Genomic DNA, 24950 nt, shown 5'->3' with positions numbered 1-24950 from the left:
AATTACTTATACTCCACCTGTGTCCTCAGTGGAGACTCAAAGCTTCTTACATTGTCGTCTTCTCCTCCATCTTCTCCTGCCACAATGTGCTTTTAAGCCCTCCTGTATAGCTGGCGAGTCCATGTGAATGCCTACTAAATTATTACAGGAGTGTTCCCAATAATCTGTATGACTCTGCAAACACAGGTAAAGCGAGAGAAGTGTTGACTTTGCTAACTTAAGCATAATAGGAAATGAGGAAGTCCATTCATATGCATCGGACCTTGAAAGTACATCATGATTCTGTGCTGGGCCTGTTTGTTTGTTTATTTTGTGCACTGAAAATATGACATTTATTTAAAGAAAAATTCCAGTGCTTCTTCCATTTTTTTTTTTGTGTTGAGCCCTTATAGGATTTGGCTGACATATATACTCATTTGAATCAATTTGTATAGTCTGATGTTGGTTCTGCATCTTTTATATGGGGTAAACTTGCTTCCATGATCTATTTCTTTAAATACTTATACCCTGCCCCCCCCCAGAGGGCCTCACAACATCATTCTCACCCTTTTATCCTCTGAGCAACAACCCTGTGAAGTAGGTTAGGCTGACGGAGAGAGAAGCTGGCCCAAGGTCACCCAGCAAGCTTCCAAATTAGGATGGGGATTTGAACCTGGCCTTCCAAGATCCCAGCCCAGCACTGGAACCACTATACAGGGTACACTGTACAAAAAGCAGATGCTGTACCACTGAGCCACAGCCTCATCTAGACTTCCCTCTAGCCTCCCCTGTTGCTGTCCTACACACACACCAAGGGGCCCCAGGCTGTCAGCCAAGCCTGTCAAGATCTAGGAGGGACACAGGGTGGTCAGCTCCACGTTGGGAAAGGCCTAGAGATTTGGGGTCTGGAGACTGGAGAGGGTGGGGGTTGGGGAGGGGCTTCAGTGGGGTTCATCTTCCAAAGTGGCCATTTTCTATGGAACTGATGTCTGTCTTTTGGAGAACCATTGTAAGGGAAGGAGACCTCCAGCTGCCACCTGATAACTGGCAGCCCTAGAGGCTGATAGCTGGCAGCCCTAGAGCCCTAGCTGCACATATTGTATTTGAGAGCCAGTTTGATGTAGTGGTTAGGAGTGCGGACTTCTAATCTGGCATGCCGGGTTCGATTCTGCACTCCCCCACATGCAACCAGCTGGGTGACCTTGGGCTCGCCACGGCACTGATAAAACTGTTCTGACTGACTGAGCAGCAGTGATATCAGGGCTCTCTCAGCCTCACCCACCCCACAGGGTGTCTGTTGTGGGGGGAGGAATGGGAAGGCGACTGTAAGCCGCTTTGAGCCTTCTTCGGGTAGGGAAAAGCGGCATATAAGAACCAACTCTTCTTCTTCTTCTTCTTCTTCTTCTTCTATTTGGGCTGGATTCACCTGGGGTGGTTTAGTTTTTGCAAGGCTGTGCTAAATTCCTATGGTTTTGAATTAGCTGCTTTGCCTGCTAACCAGGCTGGCGAACAGACAGGATTCTGTTCATTCATGGAATGGTTAAAAATGGCTATAATTGTAAAATATACTTTGAAGATGCATACATCAACCTTCTGGGTGGCCAGCAGTGTTTACATTCTGGTAACAGGTGTGAGTAAGAATACCACCTGTTAGTTCCGCTTTATTCCTTTCAAGTCCTTCTTTTGTTGTTGACCTTATTGTTGCTCCTGTTGATCTCTGTTTACTTGGGTGAAATTGTACAGGAATGCAGAGGATCTGTATCTTTTATTGGTTGGAAACAAAACCAGCCGAGGAAGCTTATTGGATTGGAAAAGGAAGCGCTTCCCTTCATTCCTTGTCAACCCAAAGAACTACTTTTGTTATGTAGTAGGCTAAATAAAAAATAAAGTTCCATAGGAACTTTCCTCTCAGCTCTTTGGCCTGTGATTTAAAACTGTACCTGCAACTTCCCTTTTCCTTCAACATGTTCTTAGTGCTTTTCAGTGTTCTGTTCCCTTTTTATAAAAAGAGGACACGTCTTTGTGTTCAACCTGACTTTCACTTCTTCAGAGCAAACCAAAGCTTGAGAGATTCCATTGCTTTACGTCTTCCTTTGCTTTCAACACAGATCAGAATGATTCTCCAGAATAAATCAGTCTCATGCAACAGAAATCTCAGTGTCGAGGTCATTTGGGGTTTGTTCCCCCACTTTCTTCCTATTGTTTTATTTATACTGGAAAGGTTTGGAAGAGCAGTATTTAAAAATAAATTTCCGCAATATTTTGGGAGGCTGTTTATACAATGAAAAATCTGTCCTTGCCCTTTTTGTTATTATTTTAGAAAATGTGATAGCTTCCTGCAGATTTTCATTCAGTGATGTAGAAATGATGTTATTTTTTATGAAACTGGAACAAAATTTAGTCCTGGTGTATACACATGCTTGGTAACCTGTTTGTGAGTGTTTATACATGAACACACTCACCTGAAAACAAAGGGTTGAATCATACCAGTTATGCCATATGATTTTATCCAATTTTATTTCTCACTGCAGGGGATTCCTCTTGGTTTTTATTCACATGGACTTTCAATCCCTGGCATAACCTCTCCACTAGCAAAAAGAAACTACCTGTGTTATGGTAGTCTAAATAAAAAGTAGATGTCCATAGGAATTTTCCTCTCTGTTCTTTGGCCTTTGATTTAAAACAGTGAAAAAACTGGTAGGATCCAACCCATATGCCATATTAAGAGTTCCAAATGAATTGTGCAAAAATTCATTTTCACATCTTGTCTGGAAGATCTGTGCAGAAGGCAGTAGATGCATTTCTTCCTCTCTTGCAGAAATACAACATTCCTTTTTATACATTAGACATTGTTCAGCAGCAGTATCCAGTCTCAGGATAGGGACAACTTAACATTAAGTTTTAAAATGTTAGCCTGTCAGTCCTTGTACATTATTCATCACCAACAGAAGGATTGAACTGGGTTTTTTTCGGGGGGGAGGGGGGATCAGGATGTCTGCAACATGCTCTTTCTGTCTCTGTCTCTGTCTCTCTCTCTGGCTCATTCACCCAAACTTCCACAGTTTCACTCAGTCTTCTGTGCTCAGTTTTGAGGCATACAAACTGTATTTCTGTGTGGTCTCTCTATGCAGCAAAAAGGCAAGGAACAGAGATCATGTGATCCCGGCCCTTTCTCCTCTGTGTGTTCACTCTTCCTTGTAAATTATCTGCCGAGGGCTAGTTCCATCTGGCTTCACAATTTGCCTGATGCACATTCATACCAGCAAGTCAAATCCTGGCATAGTCAGACTTACCCTTCATCTTGTGCTTCCCAAAAGCTGCTCATTATTTGTTTTAATGTACATCTATATGAAGCCGTGTGTGTGTGTGTGTGTGTGTGTGTGTGTGTGTGTAGCAAAAGAAAAGAGTAAGAGTCCAGTAGCACCTTAAAGACTAGCAAAGTTGTGGCAGGATATGAGTTTTCATTAATCACTGTTCAGTTCTTCAGACTCCTGTGCATCGCAAAAGCTCATGCCCTGCCATAAATTCTGTGAGTCTTTAGGGTGCTACTAGACCATTTCTGTTTACTACTGTGACAGACAGACTAACACTGCTAGCCATTGTGTGTGTGCGTGTGTGTGCGTGTGTGTGATAGCATTGTAAGTTACCAAATATGTCTTGAGTGGAAATGGAAAAAGTGTGTTGGGGACATCGTAGATGCTGCCCATTAGGTGCCCTTCAAAGGCAGTTTTCTTTGGTTCAAACTGATCCATACTGAACATTTTCAGACACTATTTTTTAGCGCTTGCCTCAGGGCTGAAAGGAGTGTGTTTGCAGTGAAATGGCCTGGATGCTTTCAAACTGCTGGCACCGTTTTGAAAATGCCCCATATGGCTTTATCAGCTCCTTTCTTGATTTCCTTGAAGGTCTATTATTGGCGGTGAGGTCAGAGAGGCCTTTATATAATGACTTGGGTGGAACATCTTCCTTGAGTCAATGAAATGATTTGAAAGCATACATCTTCGTGAAAGATATTAGTGGAAGAATTAAGTAGCTGGGCCATGGTACTATTTTGGGTTCTGATTCTTTGAGAGCTGCCTGGGTGGCTTTAAAAGCAACCCTTGGGTGCCTCGAGAGACATGCCTGAATAACCACTCCTTCCTTCCTTTATGAAACAGCATCTCTGCAACCCTCTGCGATCATAAACACCAGCCGGGAGAATACGTTTTCTATGCGGAAAATGATGACGAATGTGTGGAGAGAACATTAAAACTATATGTGAAAAGTGAGTTAAAAATGCAAAAGAAAGCAGATCTCGGGTACATCCTGCTTGAATCTTCTTCTCCCTTGTCCAGTGTACTCCCTCCCAGGCATTGTCTGTAGAACTTTGACGAATGTTTTCCACATTACCTTTTGGACTTTAAAAAAAATAAGTGTGCGATAATAATATCTAAAGTTAAAAATATGTTGATCTTGACAGTGGAGGGCTCATGAAGTGGAAGAGGCAATGCAAGGGGGAACTTCCACAGTCTACCAGAAGGGTCATAACTCATGCATGCACAAGGGCCAGTGAATCTCCAACAAGGCCAGTTAAAGGTGCAGATGGGGCAAGGACTGGCCTAAGACTGCAGCCAGTTAGAGGAGATGCTACTAGTCTAAATTCACCTATGATGACATTATACATGACAGTTCCATATGTGTATACGAGTTCTTGCAGACAAAGGCAGCAACTTCTCCATCTCAGATTTTGAGCAGTTTACATTTGCTCAGGGAGGATTCCAGCAGCATGGTTTGAAAATTGCATTGATGGGGAAAGGGGATACAGAGCTGAATTTGTAGGGTGACTCATGACTCATTGACAGCACATAAACTTTGCATATTGAGGGTCCCAAGACCAACCTCTGGCATCTCCAGTTAAGGAATTTCACACAGCAGGGCTGCAAAAGATCTTTGCTTGAGGTCACAGAGTAGCTGCCACTAACAGGCAAACAATACAGGTAAGATGAATGGGCTGACCTGATGTCATGCGGAATCACATTTTGATGTCACCTGGTATAAACCTGACTCTTTTTTTGCCTGGATCTGCTGCTAGTCTGAGTCAAGAACAAATATTACCGCCTTGATTTCTGTCTCTCTAAGCTGCCATCCTAGATACACTTAGCTGGAACTTTGGGGAGGTTTTGTTCCGACCATGTGTGAGAAAACATGCTCTAAAGGATTTGTACTTCTCTTACTATCTTTTGCAGAGAAACCTGAAGTATCGTCTGTCTCACTGTCCAGTCAGGTGTCATGCACTGCGGAGAGCTTTCCTGCAGCATCTTGGGTCTGGAGAGCGTGTTCTGAAGAGCATGTAAAGTAAATCAAGAGCTCCATGGAAGTCTGTGGTTGTTCCATTGAAAGGATAAGAAAGGCCCTGGTGTGATGGATTCCTACTCAGGTTTCCATTTAACCCCCAGCTGCCAAGCAGCTCAGAACATGCTGGGCCAGACCAGTGGTCCATCTAGCACCATATGGCCTTCCTCAGCCATTCCATTAAGTCCAGCATTGTGAGCCCAGAGCCTGGTAGGCTTAGAAGAGGACTGGGCTTCCTGGCCACTTTTTACATGTAATAGTTAAGTTCCTGTGTGAGTGTGTGTGGTTTGTGTGTGTAAAGTGCCACCAACTTCTGATAACTGCAGCACGAGGCTGTGCAGGCAAGTGAAAAGCAGAGGAGGTTCCCCATTGCCTTTCTCTTCCTTCTTCCTTGGTGATCTTCCTTCCAATACCAACCCTGCTTAGCTTCCAATGAGAGAAGGCCATACCAGGCTGCCTTCCCTCCCTTATTAATGCTCTAAATAATATTTTATTATTACAATAAAAATGGCCAGGAGGCCCAGTTCTCTTACACATACTCATGTTTTTCTTGCCTTCTTGCATACGAAACAGATACATAAAAATATTTTACTAGTAATAATAATATTTGATGGTATGCATATTAGTAGCATCAAGTATTTTATTTTATTTGGGGGGGGGGACTTATATCCCACCACTCTTGAGTGACTCGTGGCAACTTCCAGTTATAAGCATTGTTCTTAAGCATTAATGACAATGATTGAAATACTCAATTAACTGCACTTAATATGATCACAATGCTTCTTTGAGTTTTCAGCACATTTGTGACACATTGTTAAAATAGCATTATTTTAAGGTTGGTGTAGTGGTTAGGAGTGCAGACTTCTAATCTGTGAGATGGGTTTGATTCCCCGCTCCTCCCCACATGCAGCCAGCTGGGTGGCCTTGGGCTAGTCACAGCCCTGATAGAATTGTTCTACCGAGCAGTCATATCAGGGCTCTCCCAGCCTCACCCACCTCACAGGGTGTCTGTTGTGGGGAGAGGAAAGGGAAGGCGATTGTAAGCCGCTTTGAGACTCTTTTAGGTAGAGAAAAGCGGCATATAAGAACCTACTCTTCCTCTTCTGTTCAATGTATCCCATATATGCAGGAGGGGGAAGGATGCTAAAGGTTCGTACGTGGTAGGAATCAGGCACTAGGGATTTCCTGATGCATAGCTGTGTCTCTGAAGTACTACTTATTCCACCTTTTATTAACATGTTGTAAAGTGGCGGTCAAACAACCCTAGTCTCAGTAGTCTTCCAGAATGACAATTCACACTTGATGTGGCCCCATTCATGGTTCACCGGTGTTTGCCATTGAACAGGCAGGCACATCTGTAAACATGCAATGGACACATGCCAACTCCTTGGAAAGTGTCCACCATGTATTTCCAGGTGTTTGGAGATGCAGAGCACCCATTTACGCTTCCTCTGTTTGCTGTGACAAACATCTGTCAAACTAATGAAGTGGCTCTGAGATATCTCCCCTGTTACTTCGCTTCTGGCATAAGTGGTGCAGGATGGTCACATAGAATGTGCCCAAGATTCTAATTTTTATCCTTCATGGTTCTAGTCCACAACATGCATCAGAAATTTAAAAGTATTTGTGAGCAGAAGTTAAAGTGAGCAGCTATCACAATAAAGAATGTTGTTGTTATATTAAAGCCACAAACTTTTGTCCTTGATCCTGCTCTTGTCTTTCCAGATCTTTGGGTAAATAGTTCAAGACATAAATAGCTTTCTTTTCCCCTCAGTTGTACTGAAGTCACAGATGGCATCTCAGACGACAAGCGTGAAGGGAAAACCTTTGGTTCCTGGATCACAAGCAGCACTTTGCACCCGGCAGAGGCACATGCTGGATTGTTCATTGAGTGCTGTGCAAATAATTCCGTCAGTGTCTCCTGCAAGACAAACTTCCTTAAACCCAAAGGTATTGTCCCCTTTATGCCTATGGAGCAGGATTGTACTCCTTTTGTTTACAGACTGCTGTGAAGAATATTTTTGAAGAACTATTGAAAAATTAATAGATCTCCCTAACAAAGCTTGTTGGCAAAATGCATAGCGGATGCTTTGGGTATTTAACTCTGGCTTTGGTCACCCTCACAGATGATCTTCAGAGACAGCTGGATCTAGGCAGATTGGTGCTGCTGTTGCTATTGGGGTTAACAGCAGTGTTCGATGCTGTCAGCCATATGCTAGGAGCCCACCACCTAGCTGACATGGGGATCCAAGGTGCCACCCTTAAATGGCTGCAGTCTCTTCTCCGGGGTTGGGGACAGAGGGTCACGCTAAGGGAGAGATCTTCTGGGCAGTACTCCCTGACATGTGGGGTTCCCTAAGAAGCTACCCTCTCCCCAATATTGTTCAACATCTACGTACCTCCTCTCATCCAGCTGATCCAAAATTTCAGACTGGGGTGGCATCAAAATGCTGGTGACAGCCAGCTATACCTGTTGATGGACAGCCATCCTTTCCACCTACCCCAGGGTCTTTAGCCAAATGTCTGGAGATGTCTCAAGCAGAGTCAGCTGAAACTAAATCCAGCTACGATTTAGTTTCTAAATCTTATTCTAGCTGGGTCACCATGCTCCAGGTGAGACAGTGTAACTCCTGGCTCTTGACAGGGTCCAATTAACAGCTTCAGCAATTGTCAGGAATATGGGTCCTGAATGCCTCCTTGTCTACGGAGGCCCAGATCACAAGTGTCACTTGCCAGGCATTACCATCTTTGCCAGGCATGACAATTAGCACCTTACCAGTCAGCATCCAACTTAGTCACTGTGATCCATGCAATGGTCTCCTCCAAGCTGGACTTCTGTAACTTGCTCTATGCAAGGCTGCCCTTGAAATTGCTCTGGAAACTTCCAGTGGCCCAGAATGCAGCTGCAGGGATCTTTATGGGGACCAAATGGAGAGCACATATTCGACCTGTGCTCTCACAACTGTACTGACTCCAGACTGAAGACTGGATCAAATCCAAGGTTTTGGTTCTAACCTTTAAAGCCCTTAATGGTCCGGGAAAATCACATCTGCAAGACCGCCTTTCACACTGCTTCCCCCAAGATGTTGATTTCACATTCAGTCATTTATCTCTTTTCACATTGCAGAGGTCTTTGCCCTACCGAATTATGTTGCTTTATATGCAACCATTGGATTCTTTATTTCATTCATCATAGTGATTCTCCTCTTCGTTTCCCACATCTACAAAAAGGTAAAGGCTAAACCAGTCTCTGTGTTTTCCTTATTGCCCTTCCTTTTCCCAGCCATTCACCGTTTTCCATTTCTAACAGCGACTGAGATACATGAGTCAGATGCAGATCATACAGATGGTGGGCCCGTCCGACAATGAGTACATCTACGTCAATTTCAGTGGGATGGAGTATGACCACAAGTGGGAATTTCCCAGAGAAAATCTGGAATTTGGTGAGAATCTGCAGTGACTGCCCTAAAACGAACCATCAGACAGATAACCACAGGCCCAGCCTGAAAGATAAAGAAAATGCTTTTCATTTTTTCCCCTTGCAGGGCGAGTTCTTGGCGCTGGTGCCTTTGGAAAAGTGGTGAATGCTACAGCCTACGGAATTAGTGAGTCAGAAGTGTCTGCCCAAGTTGCCGTCAAAATGCTGAAGGGTACGTTGGAAGGAGTGGCTGGTCCTTTCTACTGCAGAACCTGCAGGCTATTGAGATAGTGGCGTTTGCATTCAAATCAGCTGCTGGATAGCTCATCTGGCTGGATAGATAATCCAGGCACGAAGGCGGGGAAATGGTGAGCCATCGACAACCAAGCAAGTGCAGCAGGCCAGTCGACTGGGTGGCTCAATCACCCACCCCCAGAAGGAGAGAACAAAGACAGTGGATGGTGGGGCAGAAGCACCATGGAGACACAGAGCATAGGTTGGGCTGCAAGGCATACTGGCCTCAGCCTGTATGGCTGAAGCTTCAGTAGCTCTTATATGACAATAGTGAACCTGTGGTCCTCCAGATGTTCATGGACTACAATTCCCATGAGCCCCTGCCAGCAAACGCTGGCAGGGGCTTATGGGAATTGTAGTCCATGGACATCTGGAGGACCACAGGTTGACTACCCCTGTTATGTGAGACTGCCCTGGGGGCAGTTGAGAACTTTTGAGTCATTCGAAGAGAAAGAGTAATGCCCCAATACACTTATTCAAGAGTAGGCCCCATTAAACATAGGGAAACATACTTCTAAAGAATCGTGTATATGACCACACGGTAAGAATATGGTGTGGTATGAAATATAAGCACCCTTTTGCTTTAAAAAAAATTGTATTTTTTATTTATTATTATTGAAAACTTTTCTCTCTGGCCTTTCCACCCAAATGCTGTCCCCCAAGGTAGCAAATGTCAAACATTTCGACATGAGAGCAACATTTAAAATAAAGTCTATGTAAAATGCCCAATCTAGCCTGATCTCGTCAGGTCTCGGAAGCTAAGCAGGGTTGGGCCTGGTTGGTATCTGGATGGGAGATCATCAGGGAATACCAGAGCCCTTGGAAGCCTCTTGCCTTGGAAACCCTACAGGGTTGTCGCTGTGAGTCAGCTATGACCTGACACCACTTTCCACCACTTACATGACAAACACACATATAACACCAAAACCAGGGAGGAGGACCAATAATAGCTGTTGGGGGTATGCCAAACAAAACAAAAAAGTCTTTACCCTTTGGTGGAAGACAACAATAGAGGAAGATGGACAAATCCTCTTCAAGAAGGAGTTCAAATTTTGGCACCATGACTGAGAAGGCCCTTCCTTGGGTTGCCTCCCATCTACCCTCACATTCACTTCTGAGAAAGTACACATAGGATCCAGCATCCCAGTTACCGATGGAGAACTGTCAAGTTCTGCTTTTCATCAGGGCTGGGGGTTTGTCTCTGGCCCCTGATCTGGAAACCTACAGCTGGTGGTGTGGGATGCTTAGCTTATTCAGGATCATTAGCATATACAGGATCCACTTTGAGGTGCTAAGCTTAAGTAACCATTGCACATGGACATGATTCAGTTCAGGCCAAACTCAGCCTGGCCAAAAGCATGCTTCACAATGCTGTTGTGCTTACAGAAAAATACAGCTCTTCTGAAAAAGATGCTCTGATGTCGGAACTCAAAATGATGACTCACATTGGATGTCATGAAAACATTGTGAATCTATTAGGAGCGTGTACCTTGTCAGGTAAGGAGCACCGTCCTGAACTTCAGCCTCTACTGTACCATTGGCGAGTGGTTCTCAAGCGTTTTTAGAAGGGGGATAAAACTCTAAACTGACTTAATTTTTTGGCACCTATTGACAAAGCAGCTCCACTCTGCTTTCCCCCTCCACGGCATAGAAATGCAAGGATCTCATATCAATTAATAGGGAAGATGTTTCCATTTTCATTTTGAGCACTTAGAAATATGTAGCATTACTGAGTTCTATTTCATGGCTATTTCTTGCAGTCTTCAGAAGCAAGACTAAGGGTGTCATTGTGCCTCTCAGTGCCGTCTCTCCCAGTTCACCTCTCCTTCCTCCCACCTGGCCTCATCATAACCCTTGAGGGAGACCAGCTTCTCATTCCCAGCTCAGTTTGGCAGCCACTGCTCTAGGCTGTTGTTAAGCCGCAGACACATCAGTGGCCTGGTAGACAAAATGGATGGCAGGGTTGGCTCTCCAGATATCCATGGACTACAATTCCCATGAGCTCCTGCCAGCAGAGATAGTCACATCAGAGCTAGTCTTTTCTATCTGTGGCTCCTCTCCAGTGAGGAGCAAAATTGCAAGGAACTCTTAGGCGAGGAGAAAGGGAATCTGTGAAGAAGTGCTTTTCTGCCACCTTCTTCAAAAGTTTGCTTATTTTCCCTATTTTATGTCTAGTAGTCACAGCAGCTGTTGATTTGTTTGTTTACTAAAACATCTTCCAGGACCGATTTACTTGATTTTTGAATACTGTTGCTACGGAGATCTCCTGAACTATTTGCAAAGCAAAAGGGAAAGATTTCATAAGACGTTGACTGATATTTTCAAGCAACATAATTTCAGCTTTTACCACAATTTCCCAGACCGGCCGAGGTAACTACCTAACCTGTTGTGGCTTGGGGAGAGGTATGGAATGCCAAACTAAGAGTGAAGTCATCCTCATACAGTCATCCTCATACAGCAGTGTAAATGTGAGTCTTGGAAAGACATCTGTTAGTATGCATCTGATTGACAACTTTGTTCCATACCTCTGACTGCTCCGTGTAAGTCTAGCACAACAATGCACTGTGTGGAAGAGGAAAGGTTGTGGCTTGATACAGCAGCTATTTTGCATGCGGAAGGTCTTGGGTTCAATCCTTGGCATCTCCAGTTAAAAAAAAAAAGGTCGTATGTATGTAAAGTTGCATCAAGTCACATTTGACTCATGGTGATCCCAACACGGGACTTTTAAGGCAAGTGAGAATCAGAAGAGGTTTGCCATTGCTTTCCTCTGCAGAACCTCCCTTGGTGGTCTCCCTTCCAAGAACTGACCCTGTTTAGCATCCGAGATCTGTCTTCCTTCCTAACCAGGTAGTAGGTGATGGAACAGATCTCTAAGGCAACTTCATGTGTTCATAGGATCCCAATCCCTTTGTTGGCTACCAGTGTCCTGGATCATGGAGCAAACCTGTTTTAAAAGATTTACACTTTCTCGAGGTCATGAAAACACTGTTGCAGGTTTTAACATTAAATAACTGTTCATGATGTTTTGATGCTGTATGCCTCAGAGGTTGCTATTAGGTTCTTGTGTAAATCTGCAAACATTCATATTTTTTCACTGCTTACAATCGTTGTGGCACGGTACGATATAGAAATACATTAACAAATGTGAACTAGGAACTCGTACCATTTCAGCATTAGCAAATATAAACCAAGAACTCATAACATTACAATGTTACGGCGTTACAACATTATAATATTATAACTTGCGGTAGCATAACGTTTGACCATTAACTTTACAGTGGTAGTGTTGTTTCTGTTGGAGACAGTGGGTGGTAGGGGAGGTTTCTGGGAGCTCCGACCAGTGTGTTGATTCATTGGCCTCGACCGAAAGCTTGGTAGAAGAGCTCTATTTCGTGGACCAAATTTGCAACACTTATTTTTTTGGATGCTCACAGGTGACTTACATCATGCCTTTAGAGAGCATGATCTAGAAGCTTTAGCAACATGTTAGTCTATGCAATATCTTGGCCAAAATATATAATATCTGAATCGTTCAGATCTGACCATCAATGAAATCTACTTTCCTCCTTTTTTTTGGAAAAACTCAGTTTTCAAACTTGGAACCTTTTTTGTCAATGACAACTTAGGTAGAGTTGGAATGACATGTATGCTTAGACAAGATGGATTTGTGCCAGTGTTCTATGTATCTGTTTAATTATTTGTTTAATCAGAGCTAGACTGATCATATTATTTTTCAATAAAATGTTTAATCGCTATGTTGACTGTTTTATTGGCTAGGAAACAGAAGGTTTTGCTTTGAAGCTGAGACAAGCAAATGAGCAGACCTCAGTACCTTCCTTAGAGATTGAGGGCTGTAACCTGCAAAGAGGGTTGTAATCACCAAGCAGCACTGTGATTTAGTGACTGATGCATGGTTTTAATTCAGCGACAAGCGTTTTTAATTTCAGACTGCCTTATACTGACTCAGACTGTGGGTCTAGCAAGGTCAGTATTGTGTATCCTGCCAGGCAGTGGTTCTCTAGGGCCCCCAGTGGAGGTCTTTAAACCACCTATCTCTTAACCTTCCAGCTTGAGATGCTGGACAGGGGAGGGGGTGAACTTGGGACCTTTTTGCATGCAAAGCCAATGCTCTGCCACTAACCCACAATCCTTCCCCGTGGTGGGCTTGCAATTTATGTATTCTTTTGGCCAGCCAGCCAGCCAGCAACCCAGATTCTGTAGCCATGAGTTTTTTCCCCTATTCACACATGTTGGATAATGCAGTTTCAGTGTGCCTTTGCAGCTGGATTTTCCTTTGTGGATCAGGAAAATCTGCTTCTAAAGTGCATTGAAAGTGTATTATCCAAGGTGTGTAGAACAGACTTAAGTTACACGTGAAGCAGCCCAGAATCAGCTGCAAAACAAAAAACCTACACAATGCCTTCTAAAGACAGCAAGTGAACAAATGGGACAACACTTTAGTGCATAGAACTTACCCCATAAAGTTCCCAGTTCACCCCAAGGCCACCCATCTGTCTGCTAAGAGCTTGCCTCGCTAGCTTTGCAGACAAGGTAGCTGCTCAAAGGGCTGTGCCGAAGGTGCCTGCAGACGTGGCACACCCGCTGCAGTTGTGGCAGGCAAGGCAGTTACTGCTGGGCAATGCCAAAGGGATGGTCCATATCTGGTGATCACTGGAGGTTTGAGGACACTCCTGGCCACAGTTAGTGGACAAGAACAAAGAGATGAGACAGGACTGGTGTTAATCTTCTACAACAGCAGTCTATGCCAGGCGAATGTGGCATGTTTATTAAGCGACACTGCCTCTCAATTGCCACCCCATTAGAGAAGATTATGCAAAGATATGAACTTAGCCCAGCTTAGTCTGGAGGGTGGGCGTGGGAAGTGCTGTCAAGTCCCAGATGACTTATGGTAACTCCGTAGGGTTATCAGGGCAAAAGATGCTCAGAGGTGATTTGCATTGCCCTCCTCTGCAGCGCAACCCTGGGCTTCCTTGGTGCTCTCCCATCTCAGTCTTAACCAGGGGCATAAGAGGAAAGCCCGTATTCCACAGCCCTAGTGGTCATGTGACAGTGCGCAGTCAATATCTTTCCCAGATAAGCAGGAGCAGACAGGCTGAAATGGGGGATTGGAGGGTCTCTCTCACTGACAGATGGCTCAGCTATCTCCTGTAGCCCAGGCTGAAGGCATGGGGCATATCTGGAAGGTTCTGTATCGCTGGCACTAAATGGGCTCTTGGGTGTCATCTGGCTTCCAGAGCCAGGAGGATTCTGGGTTGCTGTCAAAGTTTCCAGCTCGAACTGCCTGCGTTTCCCTCCCAACTGACAGCCCAGATCAGTCAAGGACAGGGGAGGGAGGGAGCCTGTATTAAAATGCTGGACTTCTGCCCAGGGCATCTGATCATTGAAGAAGAAGAGTTGGTTCTTATATGCCGCTTTTCTCTACCCAAAGCAGGCTCAAAGTGGCTTACAGTTGCCTTCCTTTTCCTCTCCCCACAACAGACACCTTGTGAGAGAGGTGAGGATGAGAGAGCCCTGATATCACTGTGGCGAGCCCAAGGTCACCCAGCTGGCTGCATGTGGAGGAGTGCAGAATCAAACCTGGCATGCCAGATTAGAAGTCCACACTCCTAGCCACTACACCAAACTGGCTAGTACAAAGAGCCAAGTTATTAGTGCAACTTTATTATATTTTAAGAGCTATATTTGTATATAAAAGCCATGACAAATCAGCTGGTTTCATCTTCCTGGAATGAGAAGTCTTTTGTAGGCTTGGTTGTAGCAAATGAGTAATCCAGCGTGTTCCGAGTTCCAGCAATATATGTAATAAAATTCTGATTAAGCATACCTCCGACTAAACCTCTGTTTGTAAAAACTATTTGTTGTCATTGAGGTGGCTACTGCTGGTGTATTCCCCGGGGAAGACATGTCAGTCTTACTGATGTTTCCTTCCGTGTAGATGCAGGCCTTGTGGGGCTGAAGTGACACAACATCATTTGTGTCCAGTGGCACCTTTATGTCCAACAGAGACCCTCGGAAGAGGTGTGCACGCACACTAAAGATGATACCCACAATGAAACTTAGTTGGTCTTAAAGGCACCACCAGACTCAAACTTTGTTCTTCAGTGTAGCCATTCTTCTGAAAACCATCTTTCTTTTTTTCAGAAATGGAAATATACTAAAAAGTTGGCCCTATACACCATTTGATGGAATGGATGACTTTGTAAATGTGCTTGTACAAGACTTGGATTTGACCTTTAAACCATCTGACATTTCCCTGCTTTCTGGAGAGGGTGAGACATTCAACAACGCTCTTTCAGACCAACAGAATTGCTTTAGGACTTTACAGCAAGAACTGTGGGCTGAACAGCCTGAAACAAGATAGTAATTTGGAGATGACTTCTGCTAACACTCACACCCTAGAGCAGCCTTCCCCAACTTTTTTACCATTGAGAAACCCCTGAAACATTTTTCAGTCTTCGAGAAACCCCAGAAGTGGCATGATTGGGCAGAGTATGGTTGGGTTACATAGCTGTGGACATGCCCACCTGAGGCCCCTCCCCTGCCCATCCCCTCCTGGCCCATCATTGGCCAATTTGGGGGGTCAACATGACCACATATGGCCATATCACCCTATACATTTTTAACAAATTTTAAAAATATATTTAAAAATAATTTACTCCTATCCACTCAGGAAACCCTTCCAGGGCCATCAAGAAACCCCAGGGTTTCACAAAACTCTAGTTGAGAAAGCCGGCCTTAGAGGAATGAAACTCTTGTCTTGGCTTTTTGTTTACAGAAGACGTGAACTACATAAACAGGAGAATTGAGGATGAAGAAGACCTCAATGTGCTGACTTTCGATGACCTACTGTACTTCTCTTGTCAAGTTGCTAAAGGGATGGAGTTTTTGGAATCAAAATCGGTGAGTTTCCTTTGTTACACACACATAAAAGGGGGTCCTCGAGGAAAAGAGCAACCGACAGGCACTCCTCTTCCCATGGCTCTGCTATGGATCATAGTAGCAGGCAAATGCACAGTACTAAGATGCTTGGAGAATTAAATAAAATCCTTTGTTGTTTGATCCTGCCTTGACAGTGTGTCCACAGAGATCTGGCCGCCAGGAATATACTAGTTACCCATGGGAAAGTGGCGAAAATCTGTGACTTTGGACTTGCCAGGGATATTTTGAACGACTCAAATTATGTTGTCAGAGGCAATGTAAGTAGATGCCTGTTTTAAATCTTTTGATTAAACTATGTCCCTAATTTAATGAGCCATTGCTTTGCATGCACAGAACACTGTCCAGAGAGATGATATTCTCTCTCTCTCTCTCTCTCTCTCTCTCTCTCTCTCTCTCTCTCTCTCTCTCTCTCTCTCTATCTCTCTCTATCTCTCTCTATCTATCTATCTATCTATCTATCTATCTATCTATCTATCTATCTATCTATCTATCTATCTATCATCTATCTATCTATCTATCTATCTATCTATCTATCTATCTATCTATCTCTCAGCACACAAGCTCCGTTTTCTCTACAGAAGGCTGTTCCACAAAGAAATTCTGTCTGTCCTGTCTTTCTCACACGCAGCATTCACACACACATGTACATGCAACGCACCACTGGACATTCTTCATCTAAGAAATGAGACAAATTTGAACCAACCGTGATTTTTTGTGTTCCTACATAATAAGAGCACCCTCAGCAAAACAACATGCAATGTTTTTCGTTCTCTCATCCTCTGGTGCTAATTCCTTTTCCTCAGTGCCCCCCCACCCCAATTGCTTCCCAGAAATCCCCCATTTGACAATCACACATCTCCTGACTGACAGAAACATCAACCCAGTGCTTACCAATTGGTGCCAAGCGCTTTCACAGGTAATGACAAAATGGTTGCAAATCGTTCTTCAGACTGGAATGGCTTTCTCTTTCCTTGACACAAGGCTTGGGAATGGCAGACTTCCGTATGCCGATAAACGGTTGTCTTATCCAAACTGGATGAAATGATAAACAGTTGTTGGTTCTTCTGCCTACAAAAAAAGGATTCCAAATCAGGATTAAACTGATTGGAAATGTGGTTTGTAGGCAAGAGAACAGGCCATAGTTCAACTGACTCAGATGAAATGACAAGTGGTGGCTGAAGACCCAAAGTTTCCATATCCTAATTCAGCCCATCAGTCAGTCAAGGTCAATATTGTCTGTACTCTGACTAGCAGAGCTTCTCCAGGTCTCAGAAGAGGCACTTTCACTTCCGCAACTAATACCCGATCCCTTTTTAACCCACAATGCTGGGGATTGAACCTGGGGCCTTCAGCATGCCAAGCTCTGGGCCCAAGAGCCACAGCCTTACCTGTTAGATTCTGATTGGCTTGACTGGGAACACAAAAGCCTCCCACTCGTCAACCACGTGAGAGGTGAGCAGAGAGGAATATACTAGCATGAGGATTTTCAAGGTTTCTTCTTGTAACAACAACCCTCTGTTTGCCATAATGTCTGTTGCTACCAAAGTTCATGTGACTTTTTCCTCCTTTAAGGTGTGCAACTTTTAGTGCACAAATGAATCTTTTTTCCCTTCTTCCCCCTGAGTCTAGGCTCGCTTACCTGTCAAGTGGATGCCACCTGAAAGCTTATTCGAAGGGATATACACCATTAAAAGTGATGTCTGGTCTTATGGAATCTTACTGTGGGAAATCTTCTCCCTTGGTATGTTTTGGATAATATTGCCTAGAGCAACTATTACAAACTATATATTTATAAGTTATATATTCACAAGAGTGGAAGAATGGAGGGGAGGGGTTATTTCAATGTCACTAAACCCAGCACAAGGCAATCAAGACAATTCACCAGATAAATATTGAACAGCCAAGAGTGATATTTTATCCTGTTTTGTTTGCTGCAATTATTATACTATACCTTTCCATCTGATGCAGAGACAAACGATAACAAAGAATTAAAATAACACAATGCCATCAAAATAAATAATTAAAAACAGTAATGTCTCATCATATGTAATACTGCAGTAAAACCACAAACAGTTAATACAAGTAGTAGAGGCCTTTCTTCCATGTGCAGTTAGAAGGACAGTGGAAGAGGATGGATTTCATCTGGTTCCAGGCATGTGTCAAAGCAAAGTGCAGAACCAGATAGATTGGCAAGGAAGGTCCTAGGGCATCATTCATTCATCATTCATTCATTATGTCATTCAGTCAGTCAGTTATTTAGTGCTTTGGTTTCTCTCCAGATTGTCTTGGGGTGGCTCACATCAGCAAGATTAAAAACCCATATGTAGTCTTAAAAGTTTTAAATACATCAAAAATCAATTCTTATATCTACCTCCAGTGCCCCTATAACCTTGCGATTAAATGTCCACAATTTCAAAATAAGCCACATAAAAGGAGTCAAAAAAGCCTGGCCCAGGTTCTGTGTCTCAAAGATTGTTCCTTACTAGAAAACTTTCTTTCTTTAGGTGTGAATCCCTATCCTGGAATGCAAGTTGATGCAAATTTCTACAAGCTTATTAAAAATGGATTTAAAATGGATCGCCCTTTTTATGCTACTGAAGAAATGTAAGCCTAGGGGATATTCTTGATTAGATAGCAAAAAAAAAAATGTATTCTGTATGGGTTTTGTGAACTTCAGAGAGAAAGTGAGAGGCATTCAGGTATCAATTGCTTGTTTATCCATGAAATAAGCCCTTTGACAGATCACCTCAACATTTTTTGCTCAAAATTTGAAAAAAAAACTAGAATAGTCTTGGTAAACAGACTACAACTCCCATGAGGCAGTACTAGAATGGGACATGCAAATTGTTTCCAGTCTGTACGGCTCACCTGGCTTTTATGTCAAGAAACACCAGGTTATGCAGTCATGATGGATGCTGAACACGGAGACAGCACAGACTGCGTGGTCCTCCTGAGAACAGGGCTCCCAAGTGGAACTAGGCCACCAGTAAGGTTGCTAGAGCATTCTTGCTTCTTGGTACCTCCCAGCCATTAGAGGAGGGCTTGCCCCACTCCAAAACTGGCTTGGGACCAACTTTTTAACCATTTATGACACGGCAACTTCCATTCAAAGAACAAAATCTTTCTTTTAGCTTAGGAACATTTCTAGGCTTTAAGAAAGAGAGAGAATTAGCTGGTCCTCTTCCCACCCAAATGATAGTGGTCCAAAATGCCATCCACTTATCCCACCCCTCTGCCTACCGAGGACCAGGTGGAAGTTCCAAGACCACGCTGGCAGTGCTGAAGTGACGCTGGGAAAGGGCCCCTCTTAGCAAACTCTGTAAAGCAGGGGTAGTCAACCGGTGGTCCTCCAGATGTCCATGGACTACAATTCCCATGAGCCCCTGCCAGCGTTTGCTGGCAGGGGCTCCTGGGAATTGTAGTCCATGGACATCTGGAGGACCAGTTGACTACCCCTGCTGTAAAGACAACAGTTTCAAGTGGGCAGCCGTGTTGGGCTGAAGCCGCAGAACAAATTATGAGCCCAATGGCACCCTGAAGGCCAACAAAGTTTTATTCAAGGCGTGAGCTTTCACGCACACGTGTATTCGTGTATTCTTCAGATACAATGTGTTTTTTTTTTTTAAATAAGGGCATTGCATCTGAGGAGGGGTGCATGCGCAGGAACGCTCGTCCCTTGAATAAAACTTTGTTGGCCTTCAACGTGCCGCTGGCTGGACTCGGAATTTGTTCTGTAAACACAGCAGAGTGCTTAAAGTCAGGGAGATTTAAAGAAGTTCCTGTTAGTTCACATAAATAACTCCTGGCCACCTATGTTACGCGTTTGGGGTACTAAGTAAAGCAGATGTCTTTGGGTGTTAACGGAGAAAGTGGCAGCAGCCCCACCTAGAGAGGAAAGCCTGCTATTGCAGTGGCCCCAAACAGCAACCCCCCCCCCCCACCCCGTGCCAAGTCTCTTCTTAGGTTGATTTCAGGTGGGCTACAAAAAGAATGAAGTCCAGTGTGATTTGATTGGAGTCTTTTCTGCCATAGGGCAGACTCGATGCACTTGGACATTTATTCCGGCTAAGAGCGAAGCCAAAACAACATCTGATGGGTGTAGAGCCAGATCTCCAGATGGGGATCCACCCCTGTCACATCTCCAACCGAGCAGGGGCTGGAGGGTGGTTGGAAGGTTCAAGCTGAACTCCATGTAGCTGTAATTGCACAGGACAACAGAGTCAGCAAAATCTACCTCTTGGGTGCTGCAGCAGGGCCTGTGGCATGGGACATATTCCTATCCAAGTGGCCTAGCTTTTGCTTGGGGAAAGAATCCCATATTTTCTCCCTGCAGTTTTCTGTTGCTATCTTTGCAGATATTTTATACTGTGCTCCTGCTGGGCTTTGGATGCCAGGAAAAGACCGTCCTTTTCGCAGCTGCTTTCCCTTCTGGCCTGCCAGCTGGCTGATGCAGAAGGAGCAGTGAGTAACCCGGAAAACAAGCACTTCTCTCCCTCCCTCCCTCCCTCTCTCTCTCTCTCTCTCTCTCTCTGCATTTCTGTGCTGAAAATCTTTTCCTAGGATGGTGGAGGGCAATGTCCCCTGCTGCTGACTGATGTTGCCCTTTGGGGAAATTCCTCTGGGGAAGCTCCAGCACAGCTGCACTCTGGCCTTTCCTCCAGCCTTGCAGTGAGAAGGGAGAGGTCGTGATGTCTGAGCAGATACCACTGAGGACCCCCTGTGGAGACGGAAGACTGTTCTGTCCCCTTTCCAGGCAGAGTGTGAGGTTGCCCTTTGCCTTCCATTGGGGAGAAAAGCCACTCGTGCTGCAGCCTGAGTCCCTAGAACTGGGCTGGCCCTTAGACTTCCAGGGCTGACCACAAGATCTTCTGGTGGGGGTGAAAAATCCCAATGAGTTGTGGACAGTTTCTTGGAACACTGTAGGGCAGGGGTAGTCAAACTGCGGCCCTCCAGATGTCCATGGACTACAATTCCCAGGAGCCCCTGCCTTCCCCCCTGCCCCCCCAGTGAGAACCCCCTTGGGCTTACATGTTCTCCTATTTCCCATGTGAGGTGGGTGGGGCTGAGGGGGTGCTTGGCCTCCAGCTCCCATGGGACAAGGAGTGATTTGCATGCGGGTCCCCTAGATCAGGGGTAGTCAACCTGTGGTCCTCCAGATGTGCATGGACTACAATTCCAATGAGCCCCTGACAGCAAACGCTGTCAGATACAATGCCCGGTACCAACTGATCCATGGATCACTACCGGTCCCCGGACCGGAGGTTGGGGGTCACTGCTCTACTGGATCTCTCACATATTCCTAGCCTACCTCCCAGCATTTGGGGGAGGATCCATGACATCTGAAAACCCCCCTCGGGCACCAGCAAACAGTTTAAGCAACGACAGGTCTAATGGTAACATTGACATTAACCGGATCGGGGAATGCTGTCTGACTCTTACGTTTCCCATCCTAAAACGCAGGTGTGCCAAACAACCAAGAGTGGGAACCTTGAAGAGGCACTTGGCTCCAGAAGCAGCCCGCTCAGCGTAAGGGAAGCCGATCCCCTTCCAAGCACCATTGCAGGTCGTGATGAAGAGGCTGCAAGGGAGAAATAATTCCCATTTGTGATGTCTTTTTTAAAGAACGCATAAGCTGAATGAATGAAAAGGGAACAGGCTAGCTGCTGTCACCGCTGTAGAATTCCTCTTGTCCAGTCCTGCCTCATCTTTGCTTTGAAATGAAACTCGCTGGCATGCTGGCTGTACCAGGGAAAGGGGCATTTCCCACAAGGGCCAGTTGTTTGCTGAGATGCCTATGCTCCCCACCCAGCCAGATGATTTCTCTCCTGCTGTAGCTAGCGCCAGACAGTCCGTGCGGGTTCAAAGGCAAGCCCAAAGAGTTAGGCACATTTGTACTTCGGCGGTTTACACAGGGATGCTCAGTGCTCCGATACTAACTCTTGTTGCCCTTGTTGAGTAGAAAATCCTCAGAACACCCAGACATGCACAAACACACACTGTGTTACATCAGATTAGCAAGAGACTATATTGGGAGTGGACATTTCAGGGAAACAGGAGGTTTCACACGGATAACCTCTGGATCGGCTTGCTTCACACTGCTTTCATGCTACGCTGCAAGAAGGGTGGAATGAGTCTGGGATCTTGAGCAGTGAGCTGTCCACTGCCACTGGTTGTCTACTGCAAGGGACACTGTCCTGGAGGATTATCTGTGGGCAGAATTACAAGGAAGAAGCAAAGCAGTGAAGAGCTAGGGGGTAGGAAGAGGGCAGCAGGGAAACTCCGGCTGGGGATGCCACCGCAGATCAGGGATTGGAGCTCACTGAACAGGCACCTGGGACAACAATCCCAGGAGTTGCTCACAAAGTGGAAGCTTGGGGGGGGGGGGAGATCTGCAAATTCAAAGAGATGGGAATCAAGCAATGCCCTCCAAAGAGAACCCTCCTCCTAATCAAGAATTAGCTCACAACTCCTGTCAGAGCTTAAAATAATTTGTTCCCCAAACATTCTCCCAGACATGGTCCTTTGCTGACTTTGCTCTCCTTTGAAGGTTCATAGATTTCAGGAGCGGCCAGATTGTGGCATGTGTTAGCAGGGGCTCGTGGGAATTGTAATCCGTGGACGTCTGGAGAGCCACATTTTGGCCACCCCTGAGATATTTGTTGAATATCCACTGGATATAGCTGTTACTAGGTATCATATTATTTGATTTTTGACTTTGGGATTTTGTTGGATATCAGTATTATTTAATATTTTATTTCAAAATCCTACCCCCTTTTCTATTTGGCAGGTAATATATGACAACTTTTGATAATGGCAGTATTACCGCTTTAACAGTATTCTGTATGGAAACAGTTCAATATTTTTGAAAGTATTTGACAGCTGATATGCTACAATATTTAATAGAGGACAACTTGTGAAATGTTACATTTGCTGGGAAGAACAATAATAAAAAGATATCAATGAGCCTATAGAATACCAAAACACTGACAGAGCTGTCAAAGTTCCGCAGGGCCTGTAAAACGGAGCTCTTCCGCCAGGCCTGTTAAGGTCAATGGGCCCCCTCAGGCTTTGCTATTCCACCTGACAACCCCTTCATGGATGGTTGTGGGGAGCCTGGAGGATTCTTCTTTTCTACCATCTTGGGCCTTTTCAGCTTTTAGAGTCTGTTGGGTTATTTTTTAATGGGGCTTTTATGGGGGTACTGTTATATAATCCGCCTTGAGTTCAAGGAGGATGGCATACTATAAAATTGATGGATGGATGGATGGATGGATGGGGATCTAGTGATAAAATTTTGCATTCTTATTTAAAATTTTACACTTTACAGTAAGCTACTCTGTGAAACAGGGAATTTTACATGATTAAAAATTGGGCTCACTTCTAATTATTACTGTTACTGAGGCTGGAAGGCAAACTAATGAAAGCTCCCCCTCCCTGGTGGTCTTCAAGCAGTGGCTGGACAGATACTTATCACGGGTCCTTTAGAATGATCCTGCCTTGAGCAGGGGGGGTGGACTAGATGTCCTGTGTGGCCCCTTCCAGCTCTATGGTTCTATGAAGTACTGCTTCAGTGACATAGGATCTGAGGGATATATTGAGAAGGATGCATCTCCTGTCAGTGGTTCCCCTGGGTAACTGCATATCAAGCTTATCACGCTCCTCAACTGATCAGTGATAACTGCCTTTCTGGAGATAGGTCAAGACAAAGAGCTACGTGAGTCTGTCCGTAGCAGGAGAAAAGAGCAAGAGTCCAGTCTCACCTGAAAGCCAAACAAAACTGGTGGCAGACAGAAGTGAGCAGTGACTCATGAAGGCTCACCCCCTGCCACAGACTTCATTACTCTATAAGGAACCTCTTGCTCTTTTTATAAATAAATTGTTTTTTTAGAACTTTGTGGCTAATATGTCCTGCCAATGAGCAATTGTTTTTATTTACATAATTGATATTTTTATATATTGGGGTGGGTTAACTTTGGGCTATGCTTTGTGCAGCTTTGTAGCAGAGCAGTACAAATGTTCAGTGAATAAATAAATACGTCTTTAAATGCTCTATTGGCTCTTCAGGTCAACGGATTGCTTTGTTTGCCTCGATCCGGGGGGGTGGGTGTCTGCTGGAAAACATTTTTGGAATATGTGTGCAATTTGTCCAAACCATGTAGGTCTTGTTTCAGAAGGCTTACACATGCTTTGGGAAACAGGAAACTATTTATACACACACACCCCTGATGCATGCTTGGGGCCATGGTTCAGTGGAAGAGCCTCTACTTTGCATGCAGAGGGTCACAGGTTCAATTCACAGCATCTACAGTTAAAAGCAGGGGTAGTCAAACTGCGGCCCTCCAGATGTCCATGGACTACAATTCCCAGGAGCCCCTGCCAGCATTTGCTGGCAGGGGCTCCTGGGAATTGTAGTCCATGGACATCTGGAGGGCCGCAGTTTGACTACCCCTCGTTAAAAGGATCAGGTATGTTGTAAGACTTCCACCTGAGATCCTGAAGAGCAGCTCCCAGTCTGAGTAGACAATACCGACCTTGATGGATGGTCCAACACAGTATAAGGCAGCATCATATAAGTTTGTATTTACTTATTCTCATCCCATCAGCATTGCCGTCCTTTGCTCCCTGGATCAACAAGCCAATAGATTCAGTGACCACTACTGCTTCTAGTATTGGGCTAGGCTGGGAGAGGTCAGTAGCAGAAAGGTGGAAGAAAACCGATAAAGAACCAGCAAGAGAGGATATAAATTTGACTAAAATACCAATTTTCCAATCACACAAGGGGGCAAGTGGTACTGTGGCGCATGGACGCTTTACCTAAGCACATAAGAGCCCTGCTGTATCAGACCCAAGTCTCATTCCGCTCAGCATTCTAGTCACACCGGGGGGGGGCAGCAGAATGATGCCTTCGACCCCTGCCTTCGACCCCTGCTGCCAGGCGACCAGCAGAAGGAGGAAGAAGATGCCCGTC

The 24950-nt window shown here is 44.8% G+C and overlaps 1 protein-coding gene across 1 annotated transcript in view; it reads left to right on the top strand.

Moving 5' to 3' along the window:
* FLT3 (fms related receptor tyrosine kinase 3) overlaps positions 1-24015 on the top strand; it is a 76064-nt gene extending 52049 nt beyond the window's left edge. Inside the window, exons 11-25 of the mRNA XM_077341785.1 lie at positions 4137-4243; positions 5205-5313; positions 7085-7260; positions 8438-8541; positions 8621-8753; positions 8856-8960; positions 10409-10519; positions 11245-11392; positions 15185-15312; positions 15819-15943; positions 16117-16239; positions 17612-17723; positions 18487-18586; positions 20338-20443; positions 21443-24015. Coding sequence (XP_077197900.1) covers positions 4137-4243; positions 5205-5313; positions 7085-7260; positions 8438-8541; positions 8621-8753; positions 8856-8960; positions 10409-10519; positions 11245-11392; positions 15185-15312; positions 15819-15943; positions 16117-16239; positions 17612-17723; positions 18487-18586; positions 20338-20443; positions 21443-21577 — 1822 coding nt within the window. The 3' untranslated portion in view covers positions 21578-24015. The remainder of the gene's footprint in view (positions 1-4136; positions 4244-5204; positions 5314-7084; positions 7261-8437; positions 8542-8620; positions 8754-8855; positions 8961-10408; positions 10520-11244; positions 11393-15184; positions 15313-15818; positions 15944-16116; positions 16240-17611; positions 17724-18486; positions 18587-20337; positions 20444-21442) is intronic.
* The last annotated feature ends 935 nt before the right edge of the window (positions 24016-24950 follow it).

The sequence above is a fragment of the Paroedura picta genome, chromosome 6, assembly GCF_049243985.1.
Source record: "Paroedura picta isolate Pp20150507F chromosome 6, Ppicta_v3.0, whole genome shotgun sequence".
NCBI lineage: Eukaryota > Metazoa > Chordata > Lepidosauria > Squamata > Gekkonidae > Paroedura > Paroedura picta.
Note: the sequence above shows the minus strand (reverse complement) of the source record. Positions and strands in the feature narration are given on the sequence as shown.